The sequence below is a fragment of the Malaclemys terrapin genome, chromosome 16 (assembly GCF_027887155.1).
Source record: "Malaclemys terrapin pileata isolate rMalTer1 chromosome 16, rMalTer1.hap1, whole genome shotgun sequence".
NCBI lineage: Eukaryota > Metazoa > Chordata > Testudines > Emydidae > Malaclemys > Malaclemys terrapin.
Window position 1 is genome coordinate 13,254,592 of NC_071520.1, and position 16,830 is coordinate 13,271,421.

The 16,830-nt window shown below is 44.0% G+C and overlaps 1 protein-coding gene across 1 annotated transcript; it reads right to left on the reverse strand.

The window, feature by feature from the left end:
- Positions 1–315: 315 nt before the first annotated feature.
- On the reverse strand, positions 316–6,062 carry LOC128824806 (T-box transcription factor TBX6-like). Its single transcript, XM_054006719.1, has 5 exons — positions 5,896–6,062; positions 4,751–5,018; positions 3,213–3,362; positions 2,027–2,103; positions 316–433 (listed from the first exon to the last, which is right to left on the reverse strand). The coding sequence occupies exons 1-5, from the start codon at positions 6,060–6,062 to the stop codon at positions 316–318; spliced, it is 780 nt and encodes a 259-aa protein (XP_053862694.1).
- Positions 6,063–16,830: the final 10,768 nt, after the last annotated feature.

Sequence of the window (16,830 nt, forward strand, 5' to 3'; positions counted from 1 at the left end):
ATGTCTGTAAAGTACAATCAATGGAAACACTCAAATTCTGTGCTAAAATTCCAAATGGGAAGGTAGGAAAGGATTGAAATTGGAACTGGGTGTGGTGAGTTCCTTCTAGGAATGACTTGTGTTCAGCTGTATAACTATCTAATAACAAAGGGAAGTAGTTTGTTATGGTAAATTATATGAAAAATCATAGCCTGGGCATAGTAAGAGCCAGCAGAAGTGAGCCCCGGGCAAGCTTTGGGTTTGCAAAGAGAAACTGCTTGCTTTACCCACCCATACCACTAAGCTTTGTGTAGAGATCTGCTCCGTGCCTCAGTCTCAGTGAAGAGACCAGTATCCTTGCAGTGTGGCTACAGACTCACCAGTGAGTGGGTCACAGCCTGTCTCCTCAGCACTTGTTTGCTTGACCATTTCAGTACCTTGAACATTTTCCCCTCTAGAATGAAGGAGAAAAACAAATTCACCATCACACAGCATACAAAAATTGATCCAGATGCACATTTCCAGGTATTCAGACAAATACATTGTACCTGCACCGCTTTAAACACACATACTCACCCCCCACACTGCAGCTCCCCCATATGTAAGGATGCCATTTGTACTTCTGGACACACATTTAGACATACTAGCAACAAGCATGGGCACATACATAGACACTACAACATGATAATTACTAAACACAGAGACATATTTCTTTTATTACACAGACATACACGTGTACACACCCTCAAATACCAGAATGCTTATATTCAGACATATATATAAACAAGTAGCATTCTTCTATTCACACATCTGGGCTCTCATTCTCTCCCTCAGAGGTGCACATATGATCAATCTGCATGGATAAACTCTACGTCTATGATTCTAGAGCTTATTCCAGGGTATTTCTCTAGTGCACATGCACAGCTAAAGACAGTGAAGGGGCTAGCAGGTTAAAGTTGCCCTTTCAAATTACTTCTCGTTTATTCTCCATCCACACTTGAGGCCCTGACTATAATGAAGCTGAAACTGAGTTTAAAAAAACATGTTCAAACAGGGTGACCAGATGTCCCTATTTAATTTGGGGCTTTTTCTTATATAGGCGCCTATTACCCCCCACCCCCGTCCCGATTTTTCACACTTGCTGTCTGATCACCCTATGTTCAAACTTGGTTGTTTGTTATTTATTTAGTGTATGTGGTTGGTAAGCATGATGCTTTCTTTACATTCGTGTCCATGCCCAGAAGAGTTAACAATCTCTAGACAGATGAATAACAGAGATGGCAACAGCAGAGGCATAGGGAGGAAGAGAAGAACAACAAAAACCAGGGGAAAGAGAAGCGCTTGTGGAGCAGCATTGTTGGATCATTATTACATCAGAACTGGTCTTTAGCATGCTTTGTCTGGCTGGTGTGGATGGTTACAACCATATTTATAATTATGCTCAAGTTTGGGTCTTTACAGGTTTTAATCATGGTTCTAATAATTTAAGCGCTATCCATGCAGACTGGTAAAACCATGCCAGGACTGGGTTTAAGGGGAACTCTTTAAACATGTTTCCCATATTCTCTTTAAAGACCAATTTAGATAAAGCCTTTGTGGGCTTAGTCTCTTTGCCTCTTAATAAGGTGTACCCCATCTGGATTTAGAATAACCAAGAGATGAACCAAAGCAGTCTCAGAAAAGGGAATGTTATAGCAAAGTTGAGAGTACACTAGCCTTTTGGGAGGAATCTCTACTATTTTGCTACTACTGGTGCAGTACTACTACCCTAGTGGTAGCAATGGCAGGAGCATTAGCATAGAAAAGGCACCTTTTATTTTTTTATCGTGGTGTCCTCTAAACCTGCTTTAAGCTGGTCTGACTGACTGACATGGTATTTAAAATGCTGGTGGCTAGTGTGTTCTGTCTACACCACTTCTACCACCATCTCTACCACGAATGGAGCTGCAGCTGTGGGAGTGAAATGGTGGGATATTTCCCATACGTGTAATACAGACAAGGCCTAAGTGGTTTGGCATAACAGGAACTGTTGGTGGAGGCTTCTTACCGGTTCTTCTTAGAGCTGAGGCCATTCTCTCGGAACCCCTTTGCAAATGGATTGTTATCAATCTTCAGCTGGGTAACCTGTGATGGGGAGATAACAGAGGGAGAGAAGGAAATGGAAAAGAGAGAGAGATGGGAAGATGGAGACACAAAGAGAAAGGAAGAGAGGAAGAAAAACGCAGAGAAAAGGAAATAGAGGGAGAGGAAGAGAGAAAAGACAGAGGAAAGGATGAGAAAGAGGAAGGAGGGGTAATGAGAGAAAGAGAGAAGCGGAGAGGAACAGAAAAAGGGGGAAGAATGAGTGAGGGGAGAGAGTGAAAAAGGCCATGTTAGTTATGTGGATATTCCCCAGTCCATTGGTGAAATGGCTTCAGAGTCAGACCATTCAAAAATGGAGATTATTTAAGAAGCAAGTGGGACAGGAAACCAGAAAGGGGAAAATAACGGAAACCTGGAAGATGAAGCTGGTGAAATCAGGGCACAATGCTGTCTTCAAAGGCAATAGCCCACATGATCCTATTTCCCAAGCCCTTCACTTAAAACCAACAGGCTGGTTTCTGAGAGAATGAAAATTTTCCATATGACCATTAGAAACTTCACGGGTTTTCTTATTTTTGCTACTACAGGTTAAGCAGGAAAAAGCAGTTGTTCTTGTTATGGCACAATTATGTTCATGTCACATGCAAAGTTTGTGGAATATATTGTATTCTTTTTATATTTAAAGTTAATTTGGTGGTCTTGATTAAAGTGAAGACTAGAGAGTACATGCTAGAGTCAGCTATGGTGCAGACATGAGCTGTACAAGCCAATACACCCAGTCCTGATGATGTTATTGCACCCTTGGCTATTCCTGTACTGGGTCTCCCTTCAGACAAAACCATGGACAATTATGGAGTATTTTTTGTGATGTGGGCAAATGTCATTAGCTACGTTACCAAACTCACACTTTTAAATTTGTGCTCAGAGCTAGGATTTGAACCGAGGTCTCCAGGGTGTTAACTAATAAACTACCTTTGTGTATTTTTAATAGCTTTAGCACCAGAGTACCTGAATCTTTCCCCATCATACCCTTAATTTCCACCTCTTAGTGCTAATGATCATTTAGCTTGAAGGAAGCTTTATTTACCCCTGAATTGCCCCAGGTTCACAGAAAGTCACAGAGAAGATGGAAGGAGTCAGAAATAAGCTACCTTGGAATTCTGATAGGCTGTCACAGCCATAAAAGTTGTTTCTGGGAACACAAAGGTGGCCACAGCATTCCAGGGCAGGGTGAGTGTATGTGCGCTGGTCAGCACCACATGGAATCGTGGTTGGTATTTGTGCATTGAATGCAATATAATCTAAAGCCAAAGAGAGAACAAGCATTTCAGGAGGATTTGATAACAATGTTGAACTCTGTATGGCATCACTGTGATGAACTCAACGTTCCTGGAAGAGTCACCTGGAAAGGCTTCAGAGGCAGTAGCATGTTGCACACCACCACTTTTAAATAACTGCTTATGTGCAAGTGGAATACAGATCACATTAGATCTAAAGGGAGTGGACATGAATGCCACACCACATGTAACCCTGAAGATTTGACTTAAATAAACAAAAGTCTAGAATAAATTTGAAATGTAGCTCTATCCATGGGCCTGATCTTACACTTGTTGGTTCTTTCCAACCTCTCTCTCCCCCCCCGCCCCCAATCTGTTTGAATTGGGACCTCCTACTCCAGACCCACTTGCCCTTCCCACTCACCAGGTAATTGGGGGTGGAACTTGTCTACTTGTGCTGGTCCATCTCTCTGGAACTTCCCGCAGAGCTGTACACTGAAGTGAAAACCTTCCTTTTCACTGCAGTGTAAAACTGTCTCCACATCTGTGGAACAGATGGGAATATGAAAAATGCTACTGTATAGAAAGATCGTTCATATGGTATGGGACTGCACTGGGGAAAGAGGGTCTACAACAAATGAGATGTTTTTAGTCCAACAAGGGAAACAGTAAAGGCCAGTGCACTGCAAGGTGCATATTGGAAAGTAATACATGGCAGAACAGGGAGGTAGCAAAGCCTCCCTCTATGGCTTGGGTGTGAACACACCTCTAGGAACAGGTCCAGGTCCAATTCTGAGCACCTCACTACCAGAAATTTATTGCCAAACTAGAGAGAGGCTGGAAGGACCATTTTATTAGGAGAGATTAAAATAGTTAATAGCTTGATTAAGTGATGGCTATGGGGTGAGATAAGAAAGGGATGTAACAGTGTACATATAAACACCAAAGAGGGAGAGGAATAATTTAGGGTGTTACAAGGGGTGTAACTAACAGCATAAATAGGGATGAAAATGAGACAGGGAAAATTTAAGATGAACATCAGGAAAAACGTCCTGGCTGTGAGGTGTTAGGGTGTGCAACACACTCCCAAAAGAAGGGGCGAAAGCCTCATTGCGTGGAACTTTTAAAAGTAGCCTGAACAACACAGCAGTAGTAGGACCGTAGGGAACAAACCTGCCCTGGCAGGGAGATGGGTGAGCTGCTCTAATAGGCCCTTCCATCACGTATAATTCTGATTAATATTAATATCAGTTCTGGGTACATGAAAGAATGAATATTATTCTCCTTGTTGTGTATGAACAGCATGTCATGGCATTAGACAACTTCACAGTGCAGTGCTCCCTATAAACCAATGGTTTGTAGCACCACACATTTATTCTACGTACAAGTGAAATGGTCAGGCCTCTTCTTACATGTTCACACTGCTCCAGAGTATTGTTGGTGATCTTGAGTCTCTGGAAGGAGACTGGTTCTTTCATCCAGTGATTGCCAGGAGCTGGAGAATCTGGATGGAGGTAGAAGCGACTGGGGAAATGGGGATCAGCTTTTCCAACTGCCTCCCAGTGGCCACAGTGCCATTTATACCGAGCGTTGTCCAAAGGTACAATGTCCACCAGCATCAGGTAGAGAGAGTGAGGGTTCAGGCCGGAAACAATCACTTTGCAAGGTGGGAACATACATCTGCACGGACGGAGAAGAAAGAGAGCAGAAAAAGAGATTTCACTGTATGCTTGTCATAATCTGACGCCCCAACTCTTGTTCAGGGCCTTCACTTGAAGGAAGTGCACTTCCTTGGGAGCTCAAGTCACTGACTTTCTTGCACTGATAAATACAGCGGGCCAAATTCTGCCTTCATTTACACTTATGCAACCCCCGTGAAGCTGTTTACTGTCTCTATTGAGGGCCAGTGGGACTGCACAGGGATAACAGAGGGCAGAATTTGTCCTGCTGTGTGCAATGAAAATCGAAAACCCAGATCAGATAATATACTGCAACAGTCCATATCAGGATCTGGAGAGCTCGCATAGGGCATATGGCTGTAAAACTATTTAAAAGGGGGAGTACTTGCCACTCCTTTGACAAAACACAGTGAGGTTGTTACCAAAGGCCCAGCATAATATCCAGGCTTCTGCAGTGCATCCCAGCTACTGTCTTGGTCACTGTCCCTGATGGCGAGGGTATTACTGCTCTTACTGGATCACACAGCATGGAGCTTTCCCTTTAGTTCACCTTGTAGAGCTGTTGCCCAGGAATCATCTGACCCTCAAGTGAATGGCTTGGTCAGGGTGGTGTGCACCTTGCACACTCAGAGCACACTTTATAGTGTTATGCTGGACATGCAAACTCGTCACATTCATCTGGTGAGCCTGGTCACTAGTAAGCAGACACAGCACTTGGCTGGCTTGACCCAGAGAACAGGTGAGAGACAGAAAGGTAAAATAGTAGCTTCAGCATTGCACAGCAGATGGAACCGAAGGTGGTGTGTACCTAGGGTGGGTGGGTGAGTGTGGAAAGTAACATGCCACAGGCATTCTTGGCGATACAGGTTTGCTCTCACCTGCCAGATTTGGTGATGATCATTTCAGTGCCAAGTGTGTAGAACTCCTCCCACAGTGCTTTGTTCTCCAGAGAGAGATGGACCCTGCCACAGGAACCATTTATGGATGGAGGGAAGCAGCCCTCATTATGGAAGGAAGTGAGTTGCGAGCTCTGAAGGGGTATCATCTGGAATTGAGGGAACAAGCCTCGGCATCTGCTGCATGGGGGTACAGGGTCACATTCTCGCAGGAGAAGGGGAGAAAAGCAAACACATTAATGTACATTCTAGAGAGTGGCCCACACAGCTGGAACAAAAGCAATCCAGCTGCAAATGGAACATGTCAGAGGAAGGGGAGAATCCCTGCCAGGAGAGCTGTGCACTTTACAGCTATGCCGGGGAGAACATCCTTCAGGCAGGATCACCTCCACATCTATTCTTGGCTGCAAGCAAAGAGGGTCTCTTTGCAAGCACCGAGGAGCTTAGAACACCAACCCCAAATACTTTCTTCCCAAGCAATCTGGTGAGCGGCACTGGCCACCAGAGTGACCGACACAGCGAGTTCAGGCTATCCCCTGATGGGACTGCGGCAAGCCATGATTCCTTCACATTGAGGGCAAATGAGCTTGCCCACCAAGTCCTTGACACAACTGCTGAGAAGCAACTAGTCACAATGCTAGGGAAGACATGGCAGCACCACGTTAAGCGGGCCATACACATCAACCAGCCCCGTGCTGAGCAAGGCCGCATTCCCCACCAACCATCATCTGCCCTACTTCCATTGACAGAGGTTTTGTCTCTCTCCTGGGTTCATTCACTCACAACTATCTTTTCGGTGCTTCAAAGCAGCCCAGGATTTTAAACACAGCCCCAACGATACCCTGAGAATTCTGGGGACAGAGGGAAGGTAACATGGGAAAAATGAATGAAACAGAGAAATACATGGTTTCAGAGTAACAGCCGTGTTAGTCTGTATCCGCAAAAAGAAGAACAGGAGTACTTGTGGCACCTTAGAGACTAACAAATTTATTAGAACATATGCATCCGAAGAAGTGGGCTTTAGTCCACGAAAGCTTATGCTCTAATAAATTTGTTAGTCTCTAAGGTGCCACAAGTACTCCTGTTCTTCTTTTTTTAGAGAAATACATGCTCATTATTCAACCCCTCAAACAATCCCATTCAACCTGCTCTAGGGCCAGCATTTCTGTCTGAGAATCCTCGCTACAAAGGGCATCCTAGTGCCAGGCTGAGTGGACAGAACCAGGAAGGTCACCCCAAAGTCTGCAGCGGGCCTTTTGCTTGGTCTCTAGGAGAGGAACATGACAAATCTACGCACACAGCCTGGGGTGACAAAATCATGAGCCTACTCAAGCAAAGACTTGCAAAACTATTTTAGAGGAGTCAGAATGCTCACAGGTTAGGATCCAGGATTGCCCGAACCATCTCTTACCTGGCATCAGCATTGGTGCCCTCTGTTGGTGGCCCAAGCTGCAGCTTTCACCATGCTGGTGCCTGTATCGGCACTGGTGCCTTGAGCCACCGATATACAGGTCCCTTGAGGCATGAAGCATCGTGTAAGAACCTGGAGAGAGGCAGAAGGGCTTGGACTCCAGTGTTTGCCAAGAGAGGCAGGGAACAGCTTATAACTTGTGCAGGCAAACCTTCAAATTCGCCACAGGAGCAGAAAGGGTAAAAGAGGGAGAAGTGAATGAAAGAGAGATGGGAAAGAGAAATAAGAGAAAGAGTCAATGAAAGGAGGCAATAGAGACAAAATGATAAAGATCCCGAGGATGTATATTGGCAATGCAGGCTTCTCTCTGCCTTTAGTATCCTCTCCCTGAACTCGGGGGTCTTACCATTGGCTTTTGTATCCAGCACAGGAATGGCAATAAGAAAATCCTATACTTCCACACTTCATAATTCACAAAACCCCAACTGTTTGTCCCCAAGGGAGGCATGATGCTGTTTGAATGTCGCTAGCTTCATACTGCACTCCCTCCACCAACCCTGCGATTGGGCCGGCGGTGACAGGTAGGTGCCACATTATTGAGCAGGCCAGCACCCAGAGAGGTTTCAGTCCCCCCGAGGTGGATCTGGAGGGCTGTGGAGGTATTAAAGCTGGCAGCCATCCTGTTAAGGCTGAGAAAAGATTGATCCAGGGATGAATGAAGCTATTTCATTGTCATTCCAAAGTGTGATGTTTACAGGCTGCTCTTCTCATAGCTTTCAGAGAGCTTCAGATGGCTCTCCGGGGAGGAGGGGGCTTCAGTTTATGCCAACAACATCCTCTCAGTGCCTTTAACTCCAGCACAGCATCCAAGAATCACTTCCTCACCTTCCAAGTCTCAACAAATTCCTGCTAAGTTCAGGCCCCTGGTTCCAGAAATCAAAATCCTCTTTCTTGTCCCTAGGAGCAACTGCAGCTGAGAAACAGGGGACACACCTTGTAAGATTCCTTCTACCCTGGCCTACCTCCTGGGAATTCAAACACCAAGGCTGTCCAGGTCCAGATTAACAGACACAAAATGGAGATGGACACTTTTTTCCTGTCTCAATTCTAGCATTCATGAGAAGGGTCAGACTGTGCCCTGGAGACTGCCGTCCTGTTTATCCACAGAACAGGTACAGCATTGGCAGGGGCATGCTCCCCCACACTGTCCTGCCAATGTGCCTCAGCCCTGACGTGGAGGTGCCAGGACAAACTGGGCCATGTTTATTTGTGGCACCTCTCCTGAGGCTGCCCACACATGTGGAGGCATCTGTGACATAGGCACTGATCCATTGAGAGCAGGAATGGGACTCAACAGCTCTTCATCCAAAGGCCTCTGCATAGGTGATACAGCCACTTTATGCAGCAAAGTGCATTGTAACATGTAGCTAGAGAAGAAACAGTAGCAGACAGTGGAGACCACTGGGTGATGTTTTTAAACGTGATTTTTGCACTGAAAGCTTTCCTAGACATTTCTCATCAGTGGCCCCACAACCACGCAGGTCTGATTCCTGCTCCCACTGAAGTGGGATCAGGACTGGGCTGATGGTGCTGGGCAGCAGATGTTACGTCAAGACTGAGGCCACCACGAGACTCCGAAGGAGAGAAGTGGGGAAGAAGAGAGGCCAGGAGGGCTCTAGAGCCCCCCTCCCCCCGAGTAACCCACAAACTGGTGCCTTTGGACTCTCTAGACACTTGTGCCCACAGAGGTCATCACCTCCTGGTTCTACTTCCTGCTCCAGTCACCTGAGATGGGTCAAGTTACATAAAGTTAACACACTCATCACACAACAGGATCAGTATCCATTGTTATGGAGTATGCCAGCCACTCAAACACTGGGAGAGTGGAGCGTAGGTTACGTGTGCAGCTACACATTGCAATGAAAGGGAGGTGCACACTGTTATTGCAGCGTGTAGCTACGAGGCAGTGAAAGGCTCTGTCGTGGGGAGCTGTGCCAGAGCCTTTTCCCCTTTGCCTCTCCCCTGCTGGAGCCTTTCACTGCAGCACGGACAGGCTCTGGCAGGGGGGAACTGCTGGAGTCCTTCCCCCCTACCTCCTCCTTGCCGGAGTCCTTCACTGTGGCAGGGAAAGGCTCCAGCAGCAGGACACGACACTGCTAAAAATAACGTAGACATGGAAGGCACTGCTTGGCCATCTCGAGAACTGTGTAGGATAAATGCCCTAGGGTTCATGTTTCTACTCTAGTCGCCTAAGTAGTGCATCACCCTCTACACTGCTATTTGTACCCATGCTAGCAGGGCGTGAGGTGTCTGTACTCTACATGCTGCCACAAATGGAGATCTACCTTGAGAAAGCCATTTGGGTTCATGTTTTACAAAAGCAGTATTGACAACCCAAGTTTCAGCATCGGGAATCAGCCTCCCTATCCCCTCAATCACAAGAGCAACTTAAAAATCAAATAATCCATTTTCAAGTTCTTTTTCTTTGCTTTTAGGTTTTAACCTTTTGGGGTTCAGATTTTTAAACCTTTCTCCACGTTCATGAGGGCTAGAAACTTTCATCAAAAGAACAGTAAGCTCAGAGTATTCACATGACTCCAAGAGTTAGGGCTTTATATTGCAATGACCTGTGATATAGGAAGCAGGAGTTGGCAACAGTTACCATTTTTTAAAATACCGATTTGCTGATTTGTAGCAATTTTTTCCTTGTACATTTATAAGTAAACTATTTTAATGGAAGAAAAATTTTATCAGGCAATAACAGTCAAACCTGAACCATTTATCTAACATGGTCCCCTCCCTGTGAATTTTGTGGGGTTAGAGCACATTTGTATTTGTTTTTTGCAAACCAGAATCCCAGCCAATGAGGCTTGCAATACAAATCCTCCCCACCATTTGCTCTCTCTGTCTGTAACAGAGATGCCCTAATACTGGAAATGTTTTCCCGAGACCCTCACCCAAACTTTGGAGATCTGGGTCTGAGAAAAACTTGTATTATGGTTTTGCTCTTACTGACTAGCTGGAGCTTCCCAGGGGAGGGAATATCCAACCACATCATGGTCATCATCACAGCTTCCTTCCATGACACCAGGAGTTACAAGCAGCTACTTTAAAAGCTTCATTATTTCTCTCTTCTGAGAGAGATGATGAGACCAGAGTGGGAGTTTATGCTCAGTAATGGTCCATAACTGCTTAAAAAATTACCTGACCATCTTGGTCTCATTAGTTGTCTGCCAGCTACAGGGAACTGAAGTTGCCGCTGAAACTCATTTTTTAATAATGTTATCACAAAACTCTGTACCAAATAGAATTAGAACCAGACAATCAATTGACATTTAATCAAGAAAAGTTTTGAAAAGCAAATGGAGTGAAAACAGTGCAGGAGGTGATGATTTTTAAGCAAACTCCAACCAGACCAAAGAACACAGTTGTGTGCCATACAATTCCACCCCATCTTTATTAGAAGACCCACATCTGCCAAGCAACTGGTTTTTGTCAGTCCCTGAAGACAGATTTCATTGTAGAATTTCTGCCAGTCAGAAACCAGCTTTAATCACCTCATCTCCCAACAGACATGTGCTCTTATGGATAAGCTGGGCCATATCTGGCTGAAGGACACAATAGGTCTCTTCTGAAGCAATCAAATTCACCAGAACTTCAATAATGGCAGAGAGGGGAAATCTGTCTCATTGTACGATGCTGCATCAGACACAATTATTAAATCAACGCCAGTATTTTGGGTGCAAGGGAAAAATCCTTGTAACATAGTGATATTACAGCCTCAATGGTTCCTGCTTTGGAAATGTGCTGCTTTGCTGTACATGTAACAGCAGCACACCATTCTACCAGAACAATGTGCCAATTCCATTGACATTTCTTGAACTCCGCCATCTGGCTTTGGATAACTGTCTTCATGCAAGGCTGTTTCAAGTAAAAAAGAAAAATGGGCATAATGGATGTTAGCAGGACCTCAGGAGAGGTTACGAGTTATAGAGAACTTTAGCTGGGGAAAGGGAAAAAATCCCAGTGAATTTATAATGAGAGAAAAGTGAAGAGCATTGGTGTTTCTGTACTGAATCATTTCAGGATCTCAGCAATTAAACGTAGAGGCTCTCCAACAATTAGCTGTGGAGTATCCCTTAACAACAGATGTTAAATCAGCTGATAGCCCCCTTGTGAATCTTCACCAGAACCTTGCTCAAGAGAAGCTGCAGGTCATTGATCCTGATGAAACCCAAGTGGGTTTCTGTACTCTGGCTGTTCAGTTGAGTCACTGGTCTAAATTAATCTCAATGATTACATCATCCATCCATCCATGAAAAACAGAGAAGAAAATAACAGATTGGATCAAATATTAAAAAGCAAAATTACAATGTGTTCCAAATGCATAAAAAAATGCGCTAGCTTCAGTCCATGGACGACAAATTATTCTTGTCAAAACATTTTTCTGTACACATCTATGACATCCTTGATCCAAGATCTCAAAGCACTTTACAAACATTAATTAATTAATCCTTACCGCAGCTTGGTGAGATAAGCATGTATCATTATCCCCATTTTACAGATGGGGAAATAGAGGCATAAGCTTAAAGGCCACACAGTGAGCCAGTGGCAGAGCTGTGACTAAAACTCAGGTCTCCTGACTTCCAGTTCTACACTTCAGCCATTAAGTCAATGCTCTTTAATGAGAAGGAAAAGACATTAATGATTACAAAGATCCAACTTTACAGCATCAACTTGTGTCCAGTCTAAGTGAGTGGGACACCTCTACTTCCATTGCTGCTGCTTTGAAAGCCACCATGGATTTCTCACCATAAAAGCTTCAGCCTTTGCAGATGGGGAGGAAGGCTGTTAAACAACTAGATGTGTTCGACAAAGTCCAGTTACCATTTATCTAGGTATCACCCAGAGACAATACTGCTAAATGGAATTTCATTTCATGCTTCCCACCTTGGGGTTTACCTCACTGTCCCTGCAGTTGCCGCAGGGATCTCTCCATTGCCACCATATTTCTGGCCAAGGAGAACAGAACGTAAATGGCTTTGGAGTCCCAGAAAACTGTTCCTGAGTTTGCAGAGTTGCTATAACTGAGTGGCCTCTCTGCCAGGTGTAGAGAGCACTGTCTTGGTAGATCTTCAGCTCCTGCTGACATTAGAAGCAGGATAAGGGGTCAGGTAAATAAAACTTATTCTCCACTGGGGGTTACATATCGGGGGAAAAAATGCAGTGATGCTCTTCCAAGCTTTGCCCACCCAAGATGCCAAAAATGAGATGCCTCTCCCAGTACATTGACATGTTGTTCCAAATAGGATGGTGCATGTTCTGTTGGGCTTGACATCTTTTCACTGGGGTTTGCATACACCCAAAGGTTCTGCTGAATCCCTTGGGCTTAGCTCAGCCTCAGAGGCAGTGCTGGGCTCCTTTAGCCTTGCTTTCCCATGGTGGAATGCAGATTCTTTGTTCGGCTCTGGTAGGCTCTTTTTTGACTGAGGGGAAAAATAAATGGTGTCATCTCCTAAATGCCATCAATTGTGGCACCAGAAAGAGATGTCCCTCACAGCAGCTTGTTCAGATCTTTATAATATGATCACCAAGCTCCTTCCTTATGATTTGGTCGACAGTGAAATAGTTAACATTATTGATATTCAAATTATCACTTGGCTTCTGAGTTATCACCTCACGGAGATGATTGGGGGCAGTTCACATCTCTCCCCGAGCTACTGTTTCAGGATCTATGAAAATCCAGGCATACACCACTGCATCAGTTACACTTATCATGTTTTGAAGGTTTTCTTCAGAACACCAAGAGATAGAAACTAACTACAAGAAAAACTTAGAGTCAGGATCACAAGATGGTAACTCAAGGAAAATACCACCTACTCTTGTACCTCAACCCCAGGTTCTCCTGTATGGTAGCTCAGAATATTAACTGGCCACAGGGCTGACCCAGAATGTCCCTTTTTTGCCTTCTCAAAGCCTTTACTGCATTTAAGCTGCCCTTGATTACAGACAGGCATTATTCTTGTTTCTCTCGCAAGCAGCTAGTAAATTGTCCCACCGCTCAATATGCGCTTTTCATTGTCTCCCATCTTACAACAGAAATCAGAGATGGAAAAGCCTTATTAGCTCATCCAATCCATCATTTATGGACCAACGCAGGATTACATCCTCTAGTATATTATATTCTCCAGTACCTTTTCCAGTCAAGAGCGATGCTTTCATCAGTATCCTTGAGAGATTATTCCACCATGATCTCAATATTGGGCAATTTTTCCTCATATTCACATTCAGCCTTAGGTTCTCTTTACTTATCAGGTATTTTCTGGATAAGGTTACCCAATATATATTTGCAAAATTCTAATTTGCACCCTGAATTAGAAGGTGCCCTTTGTTTGCATACCATCCCACATGTCTGACACAAAAAGTCAGCAACTTTCCCCATAGACACCTTTTTTGTGTTGCTTTACAGATAAATAAAGGAGAAGGTGAGTAAAAATGTATCAAAAGAAATCTGACCCAACAAAGCAGATGACAGTAACTTAAGGAAAGGGGGCCAGATAATGCAGAGTTACTGTTCTAGGCTTTAGCGTCCAATCACAAATAAAGACGTGAATTGGTAGCACCAAATGAGTCCTAGACATTTACCCATATCTGAAAAATCAGTCTTGATGCATTTGGTATGATTGTCTCTTTCTGCTCAGAAAAGGCTCAGTATAGGAAACGGAGCAGCATGCAGGTCAGAATTAAGGTTCATCAAGCCGCTAGCAACCTAAGAGTGTAGTAGTCGGAACGTAGGTCATTATTAAAAGTGCATCAACAAAACTGAATAGTGGACCAAGACTGGAGAAGTGGAAACCAGCAGCTGGGAAGCTGGCCGTTAGGGAAAGGAGTGAAGGTTTCCTACCATGAAGATGTTGGGTGAGGCTGAGAAAGGAGTCTTGAGTGTCGGAAGCATAAACAGAACAATTTATCCATGTTGGAAAATCCCTCACATACAGCGCCCCTTTCTCCTCATATTCCTTAAAATTTAGCCAGCTCCCAGGGGGGAATTTGCACATTTACTAAGAGTTAACTCACATAACCTCAGTAGCTTCCACTGCTAGCCTCTGACCACACTATAACTTCCTACTAATGAGTACTTCAAAGACTGAAGTTCTCCTGTTAATGAAAAGTTCATCAGATTATCACTCACGTTAACTTTGCTCTCATTGTCAGAAGACTTGAAGCCATCCTTGACCTCAAACTATGTCACATAAAAAAATCAAACCCCTAACTGATATTATTGTATCAGCAAAAGTTTCTAGTGTAGACCTGGCCTTAGGCTCTTAAGTGTCTATTTCCCTTTTGAAAATGGGGTTAGGTGCTTTTGCAAATTTTACCCAAGGCTTCTGCATCCAATTTAAAACTACCTTCCTCTTAATGCTCCATGGACATACCCCGTCTGATCCTCTAGGAGTTCATGTCCATCTGCAATTCCCCACAGAATCACTCACTCCACTTCTCTAATTTTACTTTCCTCTTTGACCTCTCTATTGACTCTCTCATGTTGTGTTGGGGGAGTGGGTGGTGTTCATTACTTTGTGCTGTTACCCTACCTGGATTTCTCTTCTTCCTATGAGTCACAAGCATTCTCTCTAAGTCCTACACAGGACTTTTGTTGGTAAAACTTTTGTTGTTCAAGGGTGTGGAAAAAACCAGCCCTCCAAACGACAACAGTTTTACAGATGAAAAACGCCGGTGTGAACAGCGCTTTGTCAGTGGGAGAGCTCTTCTGCCGACAAAGCTACTGCTGCTCTTTGGGGGTGTAATTTTTTTGTCGTCGGGAGAGCTCTCTCCTGCCGACAAAGAGCGGCTACACTGCGTGCCTTTTAGCGGCAGGGTTGTAGTGGCAGAGCTGTGTTGCTAACAGGTGCGTAGTGTAGACATAGCCTAAATCTCACCTTGAAGACTTCCTTTTCTCCTCAGCTGATGAATGACTCTCTGCAAAGCTGTTTCTGATAGTCTGCACTATGAATGGTATAAAAATGGTATAAACAAAGCTTGTCTCTCTCACCAACAGAAGTTAGTCCAATAAAAGATATTACCTCCCTCACCTTGTCTCTCTAATATCCTCTGACCAACATGGCTACAACAACACTGCATACATATAAAAATGGTTAGATTTTCTAAAGGAATCTAAAACCTCCTACAGAAGACGTCTTGTTTGTTTCAGTTTACTCTGGTTGACTCCGAAGCAAAGACTCCCAGTATGCTGCCTATTTTGCTTATACCCTATAGCAATTGTATCATACACGTGGACGTTCTTTTCAGTCACTTGTAACTTTGTCTCAAATCTTTCCCTTGGACTGAATCTACATCAGTTAAATCATTTTCATTTTTGTTTATGGTCATTTTCACTTTCTTAGGGATTGTCTACACTTACAAACATTGGTTGACATAGCTATGGTGGTCTGTGATGTGAAATATGTAAACCCCTCAGCTCTGTAGCTATACCAACCTAGTTGTGTAGAATGCTTCCATGCACCTAGCTGTTGCTTGAAGAAGTGAAGTTTCTACAGGGACGGGAAAAGCCCTTCTATCATTGTAGTCTGCATCTATCCTAGGGGGTTATGGCAGCATAGCTATGGTGCCGTAGCTATGCTGCTATAGTCCACGTAGTGTAGACATGGCTTTAGTGGTGGAATTCCGGGGTTGCAAACATTGAAAGGTAATGTATATTTGTTCTAAAATATCTGTTTTCACTAGATTTTTTTTAAATTGAGGAAACACTTCTTAAGGTTTGTAAATAGCTTGATTTTACAAAATTTAAATTTGTGGCCAAATTTAAGTTGGCAATATCCCTTAATATGAACATTAAGCGTAATGAGGCAGAAATAGCTGAGCCACTTCCCGCAGCCCCCATTGGCCTGGAGCAGTGAACCGCGGCCAGTGGGAGCCGTGATCGGCTGAACGTGCGGACGCGGCAGGTAAACAAACAGGCCCAGTCCGCCAAGGGGCTTACCCTGACGGGCTGCATGCCAAAGGTTACCGATCCCTGAACTAGCGTATACTTACATTCTTAATATTAACACTATATTAAGCTACTCTAGATTTCTATTAAGAGGGTTCCTGGTACCATATACAAGAATATGTAAGGTAATTAATGACATGAGTTGCTTCATTGAAGTCAAAGGACTAGTCACATGGTTATGTACCTTGCTGGATAAGTGTCATGTGCTATTTTTAATTTCTGCAATTTCTCTGGCATCCTTTGCACCTACTTTTTTGTTTCAAATTTCAGCTATATTTACCAGATAGTGTGAGGGCTGGGGCACTGTGCTGTCTTGTATGTGAACTGCAATCGTTACTATGCTGACATAGTCACAAACTCTACATTTTCATCCAAATAGATTTCTCTACGTTTCACTGAGATTGCAACAGGCATCTCAATTCTGGATTTATCATCCCATTAAATAGTACAAGGACGGTGGAGAAAAAGTATAAACACATACTATTGACCCTTCTCT